At 38.8% G+C, this 15,335-nt stretch overlaps 1 protein-coding gene across 1 annotated transcript in view; it reads left to right on the top strand.

Moving 5' to 3' along the window:
• The first annotated feature begins 9,009 nt into the window (after positions 1-9,009).
• The window catches only part of LOC103277777 (trichohyalin), a 35,849-nt gene continuing 29,523 nt past the window's right edge, over positions 9,010-15,335 (top strand). The window contains exon 1 of the mRNA XM_062970963.1: positions 9,010-11,355. Coding sequence (XP_062827033.1) covers positions 11,104-11,355 — 252 coding nt within the window. The 5' untranslated portion in view covers positions 9,010-11,103. The remainder of the gene's footprint in view (positions 11,356-15,335) is intronic.

Genomic DNA, 15,335 nt, shown 5'->3' with positions numbered 1-15,335 from the left:
CCAGGAATTGTGTGGGTACCTAAACCTAAGTCCCAGTCTATTTGGATGAATTGATCCCAGTCCAGAAAATATTCCCTCTGACTTCACTGAATAACAGTAAATCAACAATAATTGAATTCGTCTGCATGTTTTAGTGTAGGAAATTACCCATGTTGGCATCCCTAATTTGTGTTTTAATTGCTTGTATCGCATTTTCCTTTGTCTCTTCAGTCGCACCAATGAATGATAGAAGATAGAATTTAGAAGCATACCATTTAAGTTGTAAGAAATGTATTGCTAACTATATTTTATGATTTCTATATTAGTCTTAGCCAATTTATAGCAACTTTATGGAGTTCCTTTTTATCAACCAAAGCTGTAGTTCCTGTGAAGTATATGAAGAGGATAAGACTGAATTCCTTACCTTATATTCAGTTATTTATAGGAAACAGAAACTATAGGTGCACCATAAATAAAGGACTGAGGTTTATGTGGTACCAAATTTAACTTTGTAGTGACCTAGGAAGGGCAGCATCTGGGACTCCATATATTGTAGGATGACAGTTCCCATCATCCTTCATCATTGATTGTTGGCTGGGACTATTGGAAGTTACAATTCAAGAACAGTATCACTAAGACCTTTAAGAAACATCAGTATTCTTTCTTGTTCAAAGCACCCTGAAGTCACCCTCTGTCCTGAGGGTGACCTCAAGACACAGTTACAAACAAGAAATTAGGGGTTTCCACAATGTATTGTCCTGCAGGACACATTTCCCATAATTTTGTAGGTTTTTGTTCCAGAGCGTGTTTAAATGAACAGGCCTAATAGAGCTGTTATTAGAATACTTCTTTCTGTTTTAAAAGCATATGGCACTTTATCACTGCTACTTATTTCCATGATACAGCACTTTATGAAACCTGTCCCCACCTGGTTGCTTTTAATTACTCTGATTTTATCTGCTTGGATTTTAATGTATTTGTCCATTATTTCATTTTGTGTATTGTTGGAATGTTTTAAGTTTATGTTAAATATGTTGTTGTTGTTCGGGCTTGTCCCTGTTGTGAGCCGCCCCGAGTCCCTTCGGGGAGATGGGTCAGGAGATAAAAAATAAAGTTTATTTTATTATTTTTAGAATTAATGCTGTTTGACACCCCTTTAACTGCCATGGTTCAACACTATGGAATCCTGGAAGCTGTAGTTTTACAAGGAAAACCATGGCACTAGCACTCTTGTGCAGCCTTCTTCCAAAATCAACTGGTGCCTCACCAAACTACAAATCCCAGTATTCCATAGCATTCAGCCATGGCAGTTAAAATTGTGTCAAACTACATTATTTCTACAGTGTAGATGCACCCTTAGTCTTGGGAAGGTTATTGTCATCACAACAACCAATAAAACCTGTAAATGCAGTCTATCCTCAGAGTGTCCCTTTTCTTTGGAATTAGGTCCTGACAGAGCATCTGTCAGAATTAATTTCTGCTGGGTAGCAGGGTTAGAGTTAGAGCAGCTCCTTTGGCAGAGAGATCGATGTGGTCTGATCTCCCTTAAGCCATATTAGGAACCTGTGAGTTCTGCAGCCTGAATTGAGCTACGGTTTAGCTGTTGCATATCATAATCAGGATTTAATATTAAAAGATTACAAAGAGTTACAGCACAGTTTTGTTCATGTCCACTACAAAGGCTCTGACTACTCTAGCAGAATGTGGGGGAGATTAATTACACTAAGTGGGGGAGTGCATCCTCTAGTCCTAAGTAATTGCCACTCGAACTCTTTCAAGTGTGAAGGGCATAGAGCTTCGATCATCTTAAAATAACTTGGGTAGGATACAAAGTTCAGAAAAGGACTGATGTGGGTTGGCACCCACTGCTTTAGCCAAACTGTTCCTCTCTGGCAGAACCCTGAACTGTTCTACAGAGAGAAAGTTTTGAAAAATCTTCTCTCTTGTAATAAACTATTTAGGCTTGGTGCCAGCAGAAGAAACCCCTTCCCACTTTATTCCATTAAGCACTGGGATAAAGCAGATAATGATCCTGTGCTATAGAAAAGGAAGTTCTCGGTGGTTATTTCCCTTCATAACACGAGTTGAGGTGCATAATATCCAAAACAAATTATTTTTATCACGCAAAGTGAGAAATCTCAGAATCACCTGTCTCTATCCATTGCCATAAAAACACAATAACAAGTTAGCTAATAATTTGCTGCTTGTCAATGACAACCAGCTTTACCATGTGGTGTGGCTACCTCACTCTGCCTGAAAGCTTGTTCAGCTTTCATGAAAACCCACGGGGAAGTAGAAATAGATCTGTGTGTGAACTGTTTGGTATGCAAGCTCTAGTTTTGGTACAGAAAACATTTCTTGGCAGAGAAAGGGTATCATATTTTGCAGATCTCCCATTTCTGACCCATTACTTTACAAGTCACTTTGGTGTGAAGTTCTTTTGATAAATTCCATAAGTCTAATATCTTCCCTCTGCTGTTCTAGGTTTATTTATTTACTGTATTTATATAACGCTTTTCTCACCTCTGGGGGGACTCAAAGTGGTATACAATATAATAATGGCAAAATTCAATGCCTAACATACATATATGGAAAACCAAATCATAAAAACTAAACAAAAACATAGCTATGTATTAAAATCAATAAGACCATTAAACATAATATATAACGACATTTAGACATGAAGGCATAGAATTAAAAATACCTAATATAAACATTAAAATCACATGATAGGTTGAATCTTCTGTTCTGTGCAACCTCTCCCATATTTGTTCATATTCCTAAAGCTGGGCCCAAGAGTAATTTCCTTTAAACTATTAAAGTTTTCTTTTTAGTAGATGTATACAGATGTTGTAACTCAACCACATAATGCACAAGTTTATAGTCCTAACTAACCAAATTGATAGGCAGATTAGTTTGCTGGAAGGAAAAGCTCTTCCCCCATTGCCCTCTTGTCTGCCTGTCTCTGTATTGTATCCTACTTCTTTTTGTTAGACTGATACTTCTCAGGGACATGCCTCTTTTTACAGTAGAGTCTCACTTATCCAACACTTGCATATCCAATGTTCTGGATTATCCAACATATTTTTATAGTCAATGTTTTCAATACATCGTGATATTTTGGTGCTAAATTCGTAAATACAGTAATTACTACATAGCATTACTGCGTCTTGAACTACTTGTCAATTTTGTTGTATAACATGATGTTTTGGTGCTTAATTTGTAAAATCATAACCTAATTTGATGTTTAATAGGCTTTTCCTTAATCCCTCCTTATTATCCAACATATTCACTTATCCAACATTCTGCCGGCCCGTTTATGTTGCATAAGTGAGACTCTACTGTAAAAAGAGACATGTATTAAAAGTTTCCAAACCACATAGCAAGACCGAGTCCTGAATTTTGTTGCTCTTCTTGAGCATGGAGAGAGACGAGATGTCTCCAGATACAGTAGATAGCTAGTCCCTTTTTTCCTATAAAGAAATGTAGTTCTTGCAATAAGGTCATTTTCAGCTTTTCAAGATTGCTCCTGAATTGCTGAAGCCCATTTGCTTTACTGCTATGTTCAAGAAGCTTCTGATCTGCTGATGTTGTTGTTGTTGGTGGTGGTGGTGGTGGTGTTTTACATTTTAAATGCTTTTTCATTTTTGAAGGAAGATGCACAGAGATGCAACCAAGTCAAATACCTTGAGAAGATACTAGAAAAAACTTTGAACATTTGACCTGATTCAGGTTTAATGAGAATGATTAAACCAGTTTTATTTCCTTTATAGGAGAACAGGCATTGTTTAAATATTTCAAAATGCTATGTCTGCTTTACTGCGTTGCCATTTTTAACATAATGTACAGTGCCCACAGACGAACATCTAAAGATTGTAGCATAACTGTGTATTATTACCACTGAAGTCTTGATTTCTATGTCTAAGCCAATTGTAAATAAGGTACAATCAGATATTCTTTCTGTCATAAGCCCTTAATAACAGCAAAGTCCATTCTCTCACACAAGTTTGCAACATCAGAGGCTGGTTCCATGGAAAATGGCCAATTCAAAAGGAGAGGAGTTTAAATAATTTTGTTAGCAAAATCTATCCCTTATAAAAAGAGAAAGTTATGTTGTTCAGCGATAAGTGACTCAATGTTGGCAAAAGAATAAATAGGTTCACTCTTCTAAATCACGGTGCATACTGCACAGTAATAGATAGTAGCCATGTTCTTTAAGGCAGTAAAATTCCAAAATTGTGTCTCTCCCCCTCTCTGGCAGTAAATATAGGAGAACTTTAACTTAAATAATTAACAATATGCAAAATCTACTGCCTGTGGTAGCTGCCTCTGTTTGCATAATGCCACTAATGATATTGCAATCAAATATCCTAAAGCCACCAGATACTGGGGTTGTATGTTTTCCAGGCTGTATGGCCATATTCCAGAAGTATTCTCTCCTGACGTTTCGCCCACATATATGGCAGGCATTCCTCAGAGATCGTGAGGTATGGAGAAACTAAGCAAGGAAGGTTTATATCTGTGGAAATATATAAACCTTCCTTGCTTAGTTTCTCCATATATATATATATGATGGAAACATTAATCTAAATTACTTTTCAAGGGCTTCCAACTCTTTGTCATCTGTTCCTATAACAGGGACTGACCTGTGCTTCAAGTGGAACTGCAGGCAGAGAGTTGCTTTTAAATTCTGCAAGAAATCCAATAAGACCGTGGGTACATTCTTTGAATCTGATGGGCAAAACTCAGTAGAGCTAGACACCATTGCTCTAGATTTTTTTTAAAAATTCCATATTATTTCCATATTAATTTTCTGGTTATTCCATATTTTATTCTGATAGCTGCCAACATTTTCTGTATTTCCTAGTGTTGTAGCCAGCGTTTTAGAGAGGATTAAAAAAACAGATAAAATCCAAGTCTTGGTTGGCCTTGCTTACTAAATTAACAGCTGTGCTGGTCTCTTCAGAATCAATTAACAAGCACTAGGACAACCTGAGTAATAAAGGGCTCACCTGCATAAAGATAAGGTTTTTAGAAAGAAGTGGGAGTACCTTGGCTCCAACGTTGATAGCATTTTGTTTAGACTATCTGTTAATGTGAATATTAGAGTTTTGACTTGGTCTGGAATCATCAACTCACAGAGTTGGAAAGGACCCCAAGGACAATCTAGTCTGGTTTGCAGCCAGTTGAGCAATCCATAGCTAAAGCATCTTTGATAAATGGTTATCTAATCTCTGTTTAAAAACCTCTAAAGAAAGAGAACCTAACCGCTTCTCAGGCAGTCTAATTTTAGTAGAATCTCCTTATCATATTAATCCACTGGTTTAAATCTTACCTTCTGGAGCAGCAGAAAACAAGCATGCTTCATTTTTAACTTGACAGCTTTACTTCTCTATCACGTCACCTCTCAGTTTTCTCTTTGCTGGGGTAAATCTACTCGGTTCTGACATAGGTCCCATCTACACTGATAATTTAATGCAGTTTCAAGGCAAATGTTAAGGAAAGTAGTTTCTTTGTGCGTAGGAAATTCTGGAACCAGTTTGAGGCCTTGATCGCGATTATGTAAACCACTGAGCAGTGATGCACATTGAGGGCTTTCTTGTCTGTGCTTTTGTGGTCATTTGTTGTCTGGCCGGTAGGGTTTGAAATTAGATTTGAACTGCATTAAATGATTAGTGTAGATGGGGCCATAGTGCTTCATTTCTGAATCATCTATCCTCTAGGTTGCCCAGTTCCAATTCCATCTCATTGATATCCTTACTGAATTATTGCACTGCACTGAATATGTTGAAGAACTGCTGCCAAATGGGAGAATAACTAGTATAGTTTCTTAACAGCTTGCTTTGTTGGTAGAGATTAAAAAGAGAAATAATATAGCTATTATTTCTAAGATGTTTCATCAGCTACTGTGTGCTGCTATCTACACCTTGTAGCACAGAGATTCAGAATTTGAAGGTTTACACTTACTACGAACAAAATTACAGAAGGAACTGTAGAAAATCACATCATTTCTCACATCACAGAATCGTAAAAACATAGAGTTGAAAGAAAAAGCAAAGGCCAATAAGTCTAAGCCCCTGACTTTTAGGGACCAGAATTAGAATGAGGAAGAACAACTATCTTTTTCATCAAGTACAGTTTTTAGCTTGGCCTCTGGGACTAAAAGGAATATTTAAAAAGGTTAAACAGTATCAAAATTGGCCCTGGCTGCAGAGCAGATAGATTACAAAGAAAACCACTTGTTAAAAGACAAATTGCTGCATGACTTAATGGAATAAAACAGATCTCTGCTTTGGTACACAATTTACTAAATGTAAAAGATGCAAGTAGAAATCAAACTGAAGCAAGCAAGGTAAATGATCTACCAACCGAGAATTGGTTTATCAAGTTAATAAAGAATCTGGAACTTTTCTGTTTGAATATAATAGATTACTAATAACCCTAGCAGAATGTTGTGAAAGGTCTGGTTTGAGAACCAGTAAAAACTGTATAGAGAAAAAGACTCACTGATCATGAATTATACAAACATTTTTAAAGAAGCAGATAAAAAAGAGATATTGCAATAAAAGAAAAAGTAAAAGCATCAAAATGTAAAGAAGGACAATATGTGATTATGACATTACAAGAACAAAGTTCTTTAAATTAATTACAGTACATTTCTTCATTAAACTTTTTGGTGGCGTCATGCAAGCAAAATGAATGTCATCAAGTAGAATGAATGTGATTTCAGTGACAAAACCAATCCAAACAACTGCAAGAGGGAGGTACTATGGAAATTTTCTCATCAAACTAAGACAATCTGTTTATCAGTAAAGTTAGTACACCTAAGTATCGATAGGCACAAATAATTTAAACCAGAGGTAGATTAATATAGAGAAAAGCAAAAATACATTTAGAACCACAAAAGCAAAATTAACTGAGATCCAAATATAAAAAAGGAATTCATTATTTTGACTAAAACCCGTTTGACTAAATTCCATTTTCTCTTTCTCTTTGCCATAAAAGCACATTTAAAAATAATTATGTCATGAAAGAAAGGCCCCATCTACACTGCCATATAAGGAAACTGTATTGAATTGTCAGTCTGGGGCCCCTTCCACACAGCTGGATAAAATCCACATTGAAATGGATTATATGGCAGTATGGATTCAGATAATCCAGTTCAAAGCAGATATTGTGGATTATCTGCCTTAATATATGGCTGTGTGGAAGGGCCCTAGATCATATAATGCAGTTCAATGCAGTTATTCTACATTGTATGAGTCTACACTAAATATATAATGCAGTTTCAAATTGCTTTCTGTGACAGTGTAGATGGGGCCAAAATGTATATACATTGAAGCTTTAAAAAGCACATGGACAATGTTGGAGGATTTTAGGATGCTCAGCTTGTAGCTCCAGATACTTGTAGTTAGTTACTTCTTCAGGACACACTACTGTATCCATAGAGTGGGGACAGATGCAAAAGATCACAGACTTCTTGCACCTTTAATAATGAGTTAAAGAGGGTGGGCTTCAGCATGTATGTGGTACATAATAAGCTAGATGTACCAAAGGTACCATTCTGTTCATTTATTAAAGGTGTATAAGCCCTGCCAGCTTTGTACTTGGTTATGCCAGCTTCTGGGGAAGGTGAGTTTAGTCCTGTTTCAAAACATGTTATAAAGACTATTGACCATCTCCTTCTGCACAATAAAAATTGGATACAGATTGTTTGTGGTGAGAGAAGATAGAAGTCTAATTAATTCCTGCCTGTGTCTCCAAACATCTATGTTCTAAAGTTGAAAAGAAACTTCACAAAGGGCATTCATGACACTTCTGATGAAAAGAAACACAACTGTGTGATCCATGAGCAAAATAAAATAACAAACAAACCTTGGGTCATATATTTATTTGACCATTAAAATAATGATAAAACTGGCAAACTTTCAGATCTCCAGGACTCTTCTTTAGGCTGGTTGTTACAGAATGTGGAATGGGGAGGGTGTCGATAAAACTCCCCAAATCATCCAGATGGTGATTACACAACCATTCAGCATGGCCTTGAACTGGTTCCAGATCTGCAATATCCAACCAAGGCTTGACAGACACAGAGAACACATTTTTAATTCCTGCACCAGAATTGCATATGCGCATCAGCAAAGCACTTCAGGCATCTACTCAGTCATTCTTATTCTGCAGAACTGATTTTGCCATACAATGAAAAAAACATTGGCATATACTGATTCACATTGAAGGCTTTCTTTTGGAATTTTCCCCAACTTTGATTATCTCTGTTTCAATGGCTTAAAGTGTGTTGCAGTGTGCTTTTGCAGTGTGCATTATATAGCCACCACACTTTGAAGCTGACTCCAAGATGCATTAAATTGTTAATGCAGATGGGGAATAGGTTTCACTTCTAATCATGTGTAGAGGTGTTCCATCTTCAGAGACAAGGGCCTGCTCCCTAGACATGCATTGAGTTATCAATTGCCTTTAACTGAAGTATATGGCTCCTACAGCTTGAAGCAAGAGCATTGTGCGCCATAACAGTCTATGTATCCCAAGTTCTGTATTGTTTCATGAAGAGAACTGCAGAACCCACTTGAATCATACTCAATCTATATAAATAAAAATGTCCATTTGTTCAGAACCTCACATCTCTCAAAATACTTCATTGATTGATTTTAAATTTTGATACAACATAGCAATCAAGCAGGCACATGTTTTTATGTTTTCACATACCTATTATTATATAGATGTCACACCTGTGACAGATAAACATATGCTTTTCTTCAAAAATAGTGCCATCTGCTGGACGTCCAAGCAACACACGTTATACTGCATATTTGACTATTCTATTCCAATCTTCCCAAATGCATTGCTACATTGAATTCTCATAGATTTTTTATTTAGTTTCACTTTGATTTAATTACATTGGAATTCTCCACTGCCTGGAATATCAGTATGCCAAGAGAACACACGGTAGAACTGATGCAGTTAGACACTACTTTCACAATCCAGGCTCAAGACTGTGGGATTTGCATTTTTTTGCAGCACTCTTTGGCAGAGATGGCTAAAGACCTTTATAAACTACAACAACTCCTATGACTTCACGCCTTTGAGTTGGGATACTGTCAAAGCTGCATCTGTTCTCCAGGGAGAGAGCTGAAGGAAGCGGGCTTTCCAGGGAGCTGCGACAACAACAGGGAAAGGCCAGCGGTGGCAGCTCCCAGTACCAGGAGGAACCCAGCTAACAGCTTCATGGCGGAGCAGCATCGAAGGAAGGGCCATGGGGAGGTACAAGAGGCAGGCGAGGCGGAACTCAAAGCAGCGTGGCCTAGCGGCACAGAAAGAGCAGGCACTTCTGGTGCTCCAAGCCACGGCCCACCCCTCCCGTCAGTCTTACAGGGCACAGAGACCCAGGAACCAGGACTTCCTGAATGGAACACCCTCAGCTGGGGCTTCAACGTATTGGGACTTCAATTCCCTGAATTCAATTGCACTGGTTTCAGGGAAATGATGTCCAAAAAATAACAGGAGATGACTCAAAGGTTGAATGCCACATACAGAATTTATTTATTTATTTGTTTATTTATATTCTGCTTTATCTCTTCCTCTGAGCCCTTCCACACAGCCATATAACCCGACATAGCAAGGCAGATAATCCACAATATCTGCTTTGAACTGAGTTATCTTAGTCCACACTGCCATATATCCCAGTTCAAAGCAGATATTGTGGGTTTTTCAGTCTTTATATTCTGGGTTATATGGCTATGTGGAAGGGCCCAGAGTCCACACTGCCATATAACCCAGTTCAAAGCAGACAATGTGGGATTTTATTCAGCTGTGTGGAAGGGGCCTCAAAGCAGCCCACAATCAAAAACATTACAACTTAAAATCTTCTTATATAAATACAATTGCAACTGTTTCTTTGTTCAAAATCTCACAAAATTCTTCACCAATCACTTTGAAAATTTGACACAATGTGGCATTCAAAAAGGCGCATGTTCTCATGTTTTTACATACCTACTATTATATAGCTGTCACACCTGTGACGGATAAAAATATGTTTTTTTAGGAAAAACAACAGCATCTCCTGGACATCAAAGCAACACATGCTATACTACATAATTTATGCTCAGGGCTAATCTTTAGAATTCTGCGGTCCAGAATTCACACGGATTGCTTCTCACATGGACAATTATATGTTGCGTGTTCTAGAGTCACTAAACGAGATATTCTTTATATCTGCACAGACAATGGAGCAACAAAAATATTGTATACCCACAAGCATTATGAAATTACATATACAGTAGAGTCTCGCTTATCCAAGCCTCACTTATCCAAGCTTCTGGATTATCCAAGCCATTTTTGTAGTCAATGTTTTCAATATTTCGTGATATTTTGGTGCTAAATTCGTAAATACAGTAATTACAACATAACATTACTGCGTATTGAACTACTTTTTCTGTCCAATTTGTTGTGTAACATCATGTTTTGGTGCTTAATTTGTAAAATCATAACCTAATTTGATGTTTAATAGGCTTTTCCTTAATCCCTCCTTATTATCCAAGATATTCGCTTATCCAAGCTTCTGCCGGCCCGTTTAGCTTGGATAAGTGAGACTCTACTGTATTAGGAACCAGCTTTTTCTCTTTTCTTTCTTTTCCATTTAACCAGCCTGGGCCACAGCAACGTGTGGTCAGGTACAGCTAGTTTTTTTTAATATTTCAGTTGTCCAATAAAGGTATAGTGCAAGCATGACCTGAATTATCCTCGACTCAAAAAGGCAGTAGCTATTGGCTGGAGAGTGCTCTCTCCCTCCCTTTCTGACATACAGCATGGCACAGCACTGACTCCCTAAAGCACTGATGCATTCTGGGACACATATATGGAACTTTCTCTTGGTTGTGTTGAACTAACCCGTTCCTCGGCCTTCTTTATATGCAAATGACTGTGGTCTGTCCAGTGATGTCATGGATTAGAAGCTGTGGAATGGCAACTGTGACAGCAACCACACAAACAGAATCTGCACATCTCTTAGTGATTATTTTCTGTTTAACAGCAGGAAAAAACTTTTAAACATAAGTTTGCCTTCCCAAACCACAAGGAAAATCACCTTGCTCACTGTGTGCTGCAGTAATGAATTCCCATAAGTTTGTTGCATGGCAAAATGTACCACCTCTTGTTCCCCCAAAAGATGAGGCCAAATCTTCATCCTCCTCACATTCAAGAAGTGGAAGTGAAGGTGAACCAGAAATTGAAACTGAGGCCAAATCCAAATACACAGTCCCGAAACCTGAAATCATAGTGTCTTCAGGAATTGACGTGCCTCCCGCTGTGAAAAATGTGTTGGAGAAACTAGACGTATTACAGTTGGAAAGAGCAAAGAAGGTATGTGTTACTGTTTTGTTTTTAAATGGAATGCCTTCCCTGGAGCAAGAAGACCTGGCGAAGCAGGTCAGGTATGTGTGATTTCATGGTTTTTGGATTTCAAGATTTCTATGGTTTTTGGAAGGATTTGAACCCTGATTGTATGTGTATATATTTGCATCTCTTTATTTAACTACAGAATGGAATCTAAAAACATGTAAAACTCCACACACCCATATGTATATTGACCCCACTCAGGATTAGAGATATGCAAGCTTACTCTAGATGTTTTAAGGAGCCTTTACTACTGTAATGCGCTCTACGTGGGGCTTCCCTTGAAGACGGCCCGGAAACTACAATTGGTTCAGCGCTCGGCGGCCAGATTAATTACAGGGGCGAGCTACAGGGAGAGATCTACTCCCCTGTTCAAAGAGCTCCACTGGCTGCCGTTCACCTTCTGGTCCCAATTCAAGGTGAATACCATCATTTATAAGGCCCTAAACGGTTTGGGACCCACCTACATTCGTGACCGTATCTCCTATTATAAACCTATTCGATCCCTCCGCTCATCCGGGGAGGCCCTTCTTTCGCCACTGCCTCTATCCCAGGCCCGTCTAGTGGGAACGAGAGAGAGGGCCTTTTCTGCTGTGGCCCCCCGACTGTGGAATTCATTGCCCTCTGAGATCAGGCAAGCCCCCACCTTATTGGCTTTTAAGAAAGATCTAAAAACGTGGCTTTTTCGATGTGCCTTCGGGGAGTAAATGTTATATACCTCTTGATTACTCCCCTGGGATTCTATCCTTTGGACTGTTTGGACTGTTCCGTCTTATACCCCTGTTCTCTTTATTTATATGCCTCTCTCTCCCGAGTTTTTAATTAATTTTAATTTAATTAAATGTTCATGTGGCCCGCCCTGTCTGCTCTGATTTGCGTTGTAATGTATATGATTATTTTTGTACTATTATATTGTGTTATGATATATTGTTTTATTTTGTTATATTGTATCGTGTCTGGGCATGGCCCCATGTAAGCCGCCCCGAGTCCCCATTGGGGAGATGGTGGCGGGTTATAAATAAAGTTTTATTATTATTATTATTATTAAACCACACAATGAATATTCAAGATATTGTGTGAATTGGCTAGAGCTTGAAAAAGATGCATTTCTTGGATCATAGCTTCCAGAATCCCCCAACCACTGATCATGCTATCTGGAGTATTTGGAAAGTTATAGTCCAAAAGTAGCTTTTAATTATTTACTATTGCTATATTTGTATTGGCAGGGATGGGAAGTTGCACTTGTGAGATTTTGTGTCTGAGGTACCAAAATAATTTGTCTTGCCTCAGGTACTATGTACTGTGTACTTTGATTTTATGGGAAAGGAAAATACCTTATACTTAATTTCAGGAAGCCAATGGTTTTTCATGTTTGGAAGGAAAAGGGTATAAGAGTTATGTTTGATTTTACAATGTGTAATTTGTCACTGTTTTTATTATTGCTGTGAGCTGCCCCGAGTCCCCTCGGGGAGATGGGGCGGGATATAAGAATAAATTTATTTTATTATTATTATTATTATTAGTATTATTATTATTATTATTATTATTATTATTATTATTATTATTATTATTATTATTATTATTATAAGAGAGGGGATTAAGTCCTCAGGCAGCTCAAGCAATGTATAAATGTAATAGTTTTCCCCTGACAGTAAGTCTAGTCATGTTCAGTTCTGGGAATTGGTGCTCATCTCCATTTCTAAGCCAAAGACCTGGCGTTGACCGTAGACATCTACAAGGTCATGTGTCTGGCATGACTGCATGGAGTGCCCTTATCTTCCTGCCGGAGTGGTACCAATTGATCTATTCACATTTGCATATTTCCAAACTGCTAGTTTGACAGAAGCTGGGGTTAACAGAAGGAGCTCCCCGGATTCGCCAACCTTTCGGTCAGCAAGTTCAGCAGCTCAGCAGTTCATCCCGCTGTGCCATCTGGGGCTCCTAAGTAATGTATATGTCAACATAAATCTGAACTATTGTAAAGAGTAAACTCATTGAATAAATCGGTTTTATGGAGATATTGATTTATCAGGTTCCCATTGATTCAGTGGTACAATCAACTAGATGTAAACCATTTTTGTAGCACTCAGCCATTCCAGGAGCACCCCTTTTCTGGAAAACCAACCTTTCAGAACAAGCAATTTGCTTTTTAGATAGATTGTTCGATGTCAGAAAATATCCATTTTTAATCCAGAATTGGACTTCTGGCCATTTCTGGTTTGGGGTCATTTGGTACTTAGGAGGGGATCATATTGGGCACTCCATTGAAGTCAATGAAGGGCTCTCAAACATAATATTAGGCCCCTAGGCCTGCTGCAGTTGCCCACCCCTGTTCTAAACCTGCCCTCTTCTGACCTTGTATCCCAGATCTCTCCAGAGTATCTTAAAGAGATTTTTTTGGTCTTGTTTCTGTGCTGTACAAATTTTACTGTGGGGTTGCCTCATACTACTACAACATCTTGATGGGTGGGTGGGAAGGAAGTGGCTTCATTCTACTGAACTTGTTGAGCAACCTTCTTCCCCACCTTCACATTTAGTTTTGGGGGGGGGGGGGGGAGAAAAAAACATTGTGGGAAAAAGTAGGAATCATTCCTCCCCTTGTTTTCAAGGGTATATTTGCCAGCTCTTTTGTATTGTATTTTAAAGCAGTCTTTGCCAGTAGGCATCAACAGAACTCTGGAGCTATTAATAAAATACAACTATAAAATCGTCCTGCACAACTCTAATGCTTTCTCAGGGTGGGATAATGATCGAGCATGCACCCTTGCTTTCCCAGAAGCAAAATGCCAACTAGAAAGTTTGAGGAAAGTCACATTGTTCCAACTTGCTTTTTAGCTGTTTTCCCTGTTTCCTCTGAGGGGCCTCCACATATACTCTGGCTCTCTTTTTCACTCCACCTTTTTTGGGTGCATTTACACTACAGAATTAATGCAGTTTGAGACCAATTTACTTGTCACATATCAATATCATGAAATTCAGAGGGTTGTCATTTTGCAAGGTCTTTAGCCTTCTTGGCCAAGAAGTGCTAGTGCTGCACTAAGCAACAACTCCAAGAATTCCATAGCAGTTATTTTAAGACAGTTAAAGTGGTTTCAAACTGCATTAATTCTACAGTATAGACGCACACTCTATTGCACTCCATGCAATGAAGTGACTGCTTTCCTACAAGTCTTTGTCTCCAATCTGAAAAAAAAAAGTTAGGAATCTTTTTGTAGGTGATTCCAGTAGCATGAAAGTGGGGCACAGCGATTTGTGCCTGTTTTCAAAGCAGTGTGGAAAACACTTTTTGATTTGCAGGAGGGAGGGGGGAGGGGAGAGAGAGAGAGAGAGAGAGAGAGAGAGAGAGAGAGAGAGAGAGAGAGAGAGAGAGAGAGAGGAAGCCATGTTTTCTGCTCAATTTGAAGGTGAGCAATTATAAAGGGTTTGGGGATCAGTGTTTGCTTTTTTGCTGCTGCTGAGTCGCATCGTCGTTTCTGGCTCTTCGTGACCTCATGGACCAGTCCACGCCAGAGCTCCCTGTCGGCCATCGCCCCCCCCCCCCCTTCAAGTTCAAGCCAGCCACTTCAAGGATCCCATCCATCCATCTTGCCCTTAGTTGGCCTCTCTTCCTTTTTGCTTCCATTTTCCCCAGCATCATGATCTTTTCCAAGCTTTCCTGTCTTCTTATGATGTGGCCAAAATACTTCATCCTTGCCTCTAATATCCTTTCCTCCAGTAAGCAGCTGGGCATTATTTCCTGGAAGATGGACTGGTTGGATTTTCTTGCGGTCCAAGGCATTCTCAGGATTTTCCTCCAGCACCAGAGTTCAAAAGCGTCTATCTTCCTTCGCTCAGCCTTCCTTATGGTCCAGCTCTCACATCCATAGGTTACTATGGGGAATACCATTGCTTTGACTATGCGGACCTTCGTTGCCAGTGTGATGTCTCTGCTCTTCTCTATTTTATCA

This window comes from Anolis carolinensis, chromosome 2 (assembly GCF_035594765.1).
Source record: "Anolis carolinensis isolate JA03-04 chromosome 2, rAnoCar3.1.pri, whole genome shotgun sequence".
Classification (NCBI taxonomy): Eukaryota; Metazoa; Chordata; class Lepidosauria; order Squamata; family Dactyloidae; genus Anolis; species Anolis carolinensis.
Note: the sequence above shows the minus strand (reverse complement) of the source record. Positions and strands in the feature narration are given on the sequence as shown.